Source organism: Gavialis gangeticus, unplaced genomic scaffold (assembly GCF_001723915.1).
Source record: "Gavialis gangeticus isolate Ggan-Ray unplaced genomic scaffold, GavGan_comp1, whole genome shotgun sequence".
Classification (NCBI taxonomy): Eukaryota; Metazoa; Chordata; order Crocodylia; family Gavialidae; genus Gavialis; species Gavialis gangeticus.
Genome location: NW_017728994.1, coordinates 10,241,197 through 10,248,805, shown reverse-complemented (window position 1 = coordinate 10,248,805; position 7,609 = coordinate 10,241,197). Strand labels below are relative to the sequence as shown.

Below are 7,609 nucleotides of genomic sequence, written 5' to 3'. Positions count from 1 at the left end.
GTGCTGGCTCCTACCCTGGGGTTCTTTAAGAGGAGGCTAGATGAACACCTTGCTGGGTTCGTTTGACACCAGTACTCTTTCCTGCCATAGCAGGGGGTTGGACTCAATGATCTGCTCAGGTCCCTTCTGACCCTACAAACTATGAAACTATGAGTGCTGCTTGTGACCTGGGACAGGACTCGTCCACTAGCACCATGCCCAGGCAACCCCAGGGGTTGCTGCCACCACAGGGGGAAGCACTGGACCCACCTGCAACTTCAGCTGTGGTGGCAGCTTACATGGGCAGGCTCTGCTGAGCTGGGAGTGGGGGGGGAAATGGCGAGGGGCCCACTTTTTTTTTTCTTTCTTTTTTCTGGCAGAGCTGCCTGCCTCTTGTGCAAGCAGGGGGCAAGCTGCTAGTGTGCTCTGAGCTGCGGGGAGTCATCATCCTTCCCTCTGTGGCAGCGCGGGTTGGGGTTCAGTGCCACTGGAGATGCACCTTAGCCACGGGAGATGCAGGCAGGCTCAGGGAAGGGAAAAAAAGGATCAGGCTCCTTGCCTCTTTTTTCAGTGGAGCATGCCCGTGCAAGCTTCCACCAGGTTGTGAAGCCCCAGAGCCATGGGGTAACCCAGTCCTTCCCTTCATGGTGGCAGCAACCCCTGGCACTGCCTGGGCTGGGTGCTAATGGGCAGGTATCACCTGTGGGGTGCCACTACTATGGAGGAAAGGACCAGGCCCCCTGCAGCTCCCAAGCCATGGGAGAGGTGAGCAGGCTTGGGAGGGGACGGGGGGCATGGAACAAAAAGGATCAGCTCCTCTCTGCTTTTTTTTTTCTTTTCTTTTTCTGGTGGAGCCTGCCTCCATCTTGGGGGTGAGCTGCCAGCAGGCTGTCAGTGTTCCAAAACAGTGATGCAAGTCCCTAAATCAAAACAATGGGTTTTTAATCAACAATTAAAAGCCCATCAATTAAAAACCCACCATTTCAGTTAAGGGAGAACCAAATCCCCATCATGTGTACAAGTGGCCTACGGCGCAAACCTACTTTGCCATCGGGCTCTTTTGCAGAGCAGCTGAAGTTGTATGTGGTTGTATAATCAGGCATTCTTTCTATGTCCTATTTTAATTAACATGTTAATTATAATTCCTGAATGGTCTAATATATGAATTGAAAATAGATTGTTCTGCTGATCATCTGCTTCTTATTGTTAGTCATATAGGTGTTCTAACATTTATATTTTAAAAGGATCTAGTTCATAGTCTTTATGTAAATTTTACATAAATCCTTTCATGTAAATTTTACAACTGGAGACTTTAGTGGGTGTTCTTTAGGTCAGTGTGAAGATAAAAACCTAAATTGTACTCATCTGACCTGATGTCTAGTCTGTCTGAAATCATAAACTAGCCTGCTTTCAAACTGACACAGCTAACTACCTCTGTAAGTAGCACAGCTGTTTTTGAAAGGTGGATCACTTTATGGTAGAAATCAATGGTTACCCTATTTGTGTTTGACAAAAATCAAAAGTTCAGCATTAGAATAGGATACATGAGTATGTAAGTCTTCCAGAAACAACTGATAGTCCAGGAAGGAAGATTTTGTCAAAGATTTGTTTAGAAATCCTCTTGAAAATCAAAGTTGAGTAAATTAAATACTGATGCTGGGCCACCTTTTTGAATATGTTTTGACTGCGAGGGGTGGAGATCTTTTAGGTGTAGTAGCAGGACCTGTGTATCCTCAAACATTTGTATTGGTGTCTTCTTATGTCTATATAAACTTGTTCTTAGAACAATGCACATAGGAATTTATACTAGCTGTAACAGACAGGCCAAAGTTATACCTGACTAAATAGCTGTAGCAATGAACATTTTTTGAGCAGGACCAATGGAGAAGGGAAATATGAAGGGATTGCAAGGCTTGTGGGATTTCTGTTTTAGTTAGTTTGGTTTGGTTCCTGTCTGCCTTTTGCAGTGGTGTAGCATAAAACTCAGACTATAGTCACATTTCTTAAGAAATCATGCTAGAAAACATTTTCAATAGCTACATGTACTAAAGTAAAACTGGAGGCTAAGAATTTCTATAAGGATGTGATCAGACAAGAAATAAAATTAAATTTAAAAAGAGAGAGAGGGAATTTGCTCAAGGTCATATTCACTTGCTGCAGCCTCTTTGTCCTCATCCATGTTTCAGATAAAATTACCTGTTCCCTTAAAATTTGGTCATTATGGTTAGGGACAGAGCTGCACATAAACTGGTATAAAAGTGATCAAAAACCAGTTCAGCTCTATAACACAACAGAAGTTCAGTGCACATAAATCACCAGTTTAAGATATACCTGGATGGATGTAGTATCAGACTGAACTGATTTAGGTTAAATCAGTTTATTAAACTTCTGTCCCACATCCCCTCCAGATTCAAGTTAACTCACAGTCCCCCAGGATCCCAGGATGCTTTGGACCTCCCTCAAACATCTCCCCTCACAGGATGGGTGGGTTAAACTTGGTCCAAGCTGCCTGCTCCAGCTTATCAGGGAGGCATGTTTTATACCCTCCCCTCCCTCGATCTGCAGCTTCTGGCCTTGGCTACTTCAGGCATATGGCTGCATTTCTGTAATCAAAAGTGAATGTCTGTTCACTTGTTATTGGTTCAATCTACAGTATAGACTAACCTGTGAAGATTGAATCAATTCAGCCTTGGGCTTTTTAACTGTCTGTATGTAGCCTAAGTATTTCCAAAGCAGCTGGAAGATTACAACCCTAAAGTTATCTTCAAGAGAAACATTTCAATTCTTCTTTTTTAGCTGAGACTCCTGAACTGGCTCCTGTCACCATTTCTTTAATACTCTTGCTTAGAAGTAGAAGTTTTACAGGAAGGTCCATGGGTAAAATTCACAAATATCCTAAGGCCTTGTCTATATGAGTAGCGGTGTTGTTTCCACTACATCAAACCCTTCATGTTTTGATACAGTTTAGTGCACCAGTAAACTTCTTTTTCTGGTATTTTACAACAGGTATTTGAACAAAATAAGTTATGCCAGGAGAACTATGGGTTAAACTTTTGCCAGTATAAAAATGCTACAAAAAACCTCAAAAACCAAATAAAGGGCTGTCTCATGTTCATTTGCAACAGTTACAAATCATTGGAATGTTGTAGTGACTGATCTAATGGCTTTGTTACAGATTGTATTTTAAGCTTCTCAAATATTGATCAGAATTCATGTTAGCTTGAGTTTAGAGTAGTTGCTTGTTCAGGCTAAAAACTTTCTCTGACTGTCCCTGTCCAGCACAACTTGCCACTAGAAGTCTGGCAAACAAGGGTCTGACTAGGAGCTACAGCCGTGAGTTGCCACAAGAGGGCTGATGAGCCAGGACAAGCTTTTATCTGTGCTGTAGGTGGTGGTGTGATAAATAGATGGGTTGGTGAGGGCCAGAGCATGAGGCTTGAAGGGGTAGAGCTTAATGATGGGATCCTGGTTAATGACATGGGAGTGGTGGCAGTGGGTAGAAATGGCAGCTGCGGGCTGGGTGGTAAAATTAAGTCAGCCAGCCAATGAAGGTACTAAAGGGTAAAATAAAAAGAAGCATACAAAAAAAATCAGAAAGAAATAAAGAGTAAGTATATTAAAGAAAATCTTATGTTTTAATAGATTGGGATTTGGTAGCTGCAGCTCACAGGGACACTGCCCCCCCCAGGTGAGAAGCATCAGCTCACAGGAACCCTGATCTGCCCTCCCTTACCCCACCATTCACCCCCTCAGTCCTCACTCCCGGACTCCTCTGTGTCCTTGTGAGCTGCCCAGTAAGGTCACATCCCTAGGGGCAGTAAGGGACTTGGCTTGGTGCCAGTACAGCCACCTGAGCAGTAAAGTTCAGGGGGTAAATATTTTGTCCACCCAGAACAGGATGGTAAGAGAGCAGTCACTTCAACCTGGCATGCTGGAGGACTGAAAATAGGGCAGCTCATCTGTGGGGAGTGGCCACACATTTGTGGAATACAAGCTAGGTAACATGGCTCAGAAAGAATTTGCCTTGGAGTCGTGTAACTTTAAGACACCTAAAGGGTGATTAAAACTAGTTTACACATCTTTGTGTGTGGACAATCAGAGGTTAAGAGCTCCCAAAGCCACCTAAAATTAATGTGCAACAAAACCTTAAGTTAATATGTGTTAGGAGATAGCTCTCACCTGACTGGTAACTATTTTGCAATACCATGAAGGATGCACCCTTTGATAGTGTCTTGTATTTTTGTTTTTCCTTCCTGTCTCCGGGGATTCTTCAGTTACTTTGTTTTGTCTCCTGTGACCTCCATAACAAAAGCATTTGAACAATTTTTTCCGCTGAGGAGGATCCTAATACCTGTGTTCTGTTTTTAAAATCCATATTAGATTGAGATGCTGCTTTAGATGAGCAGTTTACTTTCCCTCTTTCATTGTTCCACTCTCATACATAGTGTATTGCAAACTATAAACATTATAGTTACTTACTTTTTTAATGCTGTTTTCCATTTAGAAGGCCAGCTGGACTTTGTCCTTATCTGACAACAAAGTTGTTACTTATTTGGTTTTCAGGCTTTAAGTGTCAAGATAAATCGACCCCTCTATTTTGCCTTTTTAAAAATACCTTTATAGTGTCTTTAATCTGCCATCTTAAATTTTAATGGTGTACTTGCCACTGAATAAGATCCTTTTGCAATAAACTTTTACTTATATTTCTTCTGTTACATTTCCAGATATTTATCATGCTTGGGGGGAAAAGAAAGCCAGTGGATACTAGTCTGTTTTGTGATAAAATCAAGGAGAAAGTAGAGAATGAGTTTATTCATGCTTCTTTCAGTTTGCATGTTATTCACAATCAGCAAACTTTAGTACATTGTCACTATGCCTGACACAAAAAGGGCATAGAAAATGCAATTGTGATTCATTCATTTTATGATTTGCTTTATCATGCCCATTACACTTAGAGAACCTGATCCAGCTCCCTTTAAATTCAATTAGAATTCTATCATGCTGCAAGATGGGAAACCTAAGGTCATGTAAGAAAAGAAGTCTTGGCTCCCCTGAAGCCACTAGTAAAACATCCAGACTTTTGTTCGTGGGCTGTGATTATTTTTTTCTCCCCAAGAACTTAAGAGACTTATTTCACTTAGACTTTTGTGAAAGTTCTAGATATTGTTGATTACTCGAGCTGGACTGTAGGATTTTGAGTCATAAAAAGGTAGTGGTCACCATTCATTTTAATCTTGGCAGCCTAAGCCCACTTTTGTGATTTTACCCCAAATTGTTTAATGTTTAAGAGTAGTAAATAAAACCCCAGATCCTGGAGTCAAATAATATTCTTGAGAATCTCAAATTACTTCTTTAAAGTTTGTAGTCCTCAAGATTATAAAGAAAAGTTCATCAATGGGCATTTGAACATGTGACAAAAAGTGACAAAAAGAAATCGTCATTTGTCTAATATAATGGTGCCACAACGTGCCTGTGCACAATTTCTTTTCCATGTCGAAATGTATTTGGGTGTCGTAACTTAGACCACCGCCGATGTATTTTAGTTTAATAAATTGTCCCATTGTGGATATAAAGATGTACATGTCTCACAGCCGGAGAAGGTGGTGGGGATGGTGCATGGGGTGCTGGAAGCCCGGGTGGGATCTCAGAAGTTGGCCCTTTGTGGGCTTCCAAGGCCCCATGCACCATCCCTGCCACCTTTCCCAGCCACCAGCACACCTAGCTGTCCTCCTGCCACCTTCCCGCACTGCCCCAGGAGCAAGCCAACCCATTCCCGGTCAGTCCCCGGCAGCAGAAAGGGGGCAGAGACAGTGCACAGAGCACTGAAAGCCTGCCAAGCCTGAGCTTGAACAGATGTTACAGACGCAAATACATTGTGACGGTTTTGTCTTCAGGAGTAGCTTGTTGTTTTAGTCATGGCTTCCAAATCAGTTTCATGAGATTCAGCTCTGACTCATACTTGAATGCTTGAGATCAGCAATGTTGTATTTATAGTTATTTTTCCTGTAGGCAGCTGTCCTCCATATTTTGTAACATTTGCATGTGACTGAAAGAGAAACTGAAAAGAAAATAGGTTCTACCATTATGCAATTCCTGTTGCTAATGAATACATAACAATAAAACTAGAAATGAACATTGATTTTCACAGGGAGGTTATAGTAGTCATTGATCAGATGTTAAACAACATTCTGGAGTAATCAAATGATGGGTCTGTCTACATTACAAGAAAAAAAAAGTTTGTTAGGATTAAAATGCTAGAAAGCTTTACTGAAGGTTAATTCAACTTTTACTGCTGCTGAACTTTTCAAATGTGAAATTCTCTATAGAGAAAAATGAGATGCCAGTAATATAGCCATATTTAGAATTATTTGTTCTATACTCAATGTCTGTCAGTTAGTTGGATTGGTAAAGCCAATGTCATTGAATCTGATGATTCTGAAGTTCTGTAAAGCAAGTTCTGAACTGGCACCTTATGTTTTGACGGTAATCTCATGCCATTTTTCCATCCCTATGTTTTTTCCACAGACACCACAACATATTCCACTGAGCGATCTGAGCACTTTAAGCCATGCAAAGACAAGGATCTTGCATACTGTCTCAATGATGGAGAATGCTTTGTGATTGAAACTTTAACAGGATCACACAAACACTGCCGGTAAGTCATTGCACTGTGTACCAGATCCACAAAGGGACTTGTACACTGTAGCACTCGGTGTTGTAGACCCTGATTTTTCCATGTCTGGCTAACAAGATTAGAATTCAGAACCTGAACTGTATTTCCATATGATGCATAGCAAAAGTTAAATGTCTAAGTGGGATTTGCAACAGCTGACACGTAAGTAGGGGGATGTTTAAGATCACTCTTCAGAAATGCTGAAAAGAAAGTTGTATCTGAAATCTGACTATTCTTCCAGACTTAGGTGCCTGCCCTCAACCCTATGTGATAGTGAGATTCATAGTCTAACAACCTTCCTGGCCTCTGATTCCTGTTAATGATAGTGTTTCTGGATTCTTTCCTGTGAAATTTTAGTGCAAAATGTCTAATAGTTCCTGAAGTAGGGACCAGAGTCCAGGACTTCTCCCTCACTTACTCACCCTCCCCCCTCCCCCCAGTAAGCTAAGTAAGTGCTCTCAACCCTGAGTTAAGAGTCGCATTCCCTTGGCTTGCTCTCTCTCTCTCTGTCCCCAATGAATATTGCATTTAGCGATGCACAGTTGGCAATGCTTCAGCAGGTAGGATGTAAGGTTCCCCCACACAACCTTGTCTGTATGTTGGTGTGTAGGGCAGTCTAGTGGGAGGGGAAAGATGTAAGCTCTTCTGCTTTTGGAGGTTTAAATGCACATCTCAAGTTACCCACTTCTGGACAACTGCTGTAACTACTCAACTATTCTGCAAAAAAGGTACATTTCTTCTCCTCCTTCAGCTCCACTTTTTGTATGAAAGTTACCAGGCTGTTGTGCTTTGGAGTGAAATCAATGCTGCCAGTGACTACCTAGACTGCAGACTTTCCATACCTTGCAGTGGTACCCTCAAAGATGCCATGGTACACCTTCCACCAAACGCAGCATAGACATGTCTGAGCTTCATAGCATTGCTGAGTAACAGTACCAGTTAGCCCACACACTTTTT

General features: G+C 41.8%; 1 protein-coding gene across 1 annotated transcript in view; it reads left to right on the top strand.

Annotated features, from left to right (window-relative positions):
- The window catches only part of LOC109287131 (pro-neuregulin-3, membrane-bound isoform-like), a 583,785-nt gene extending 577,147 nt beyond the window's left edge, over positions 1-6,638 (top strand). Inside the window, exon 2 of the mRNA XM_019502095.1 lies at positions 6,505-6,638. Coding sequence (XP_019357640.1) covers positions 6,505-6,638 — 134 coding nt within the window. The remainder of the gene's footprint in view (positions 1-6,504) is intronic.
- The last annotated feature ends 971 nt before the right edge of the window (positions 6,639-7,609 follow it).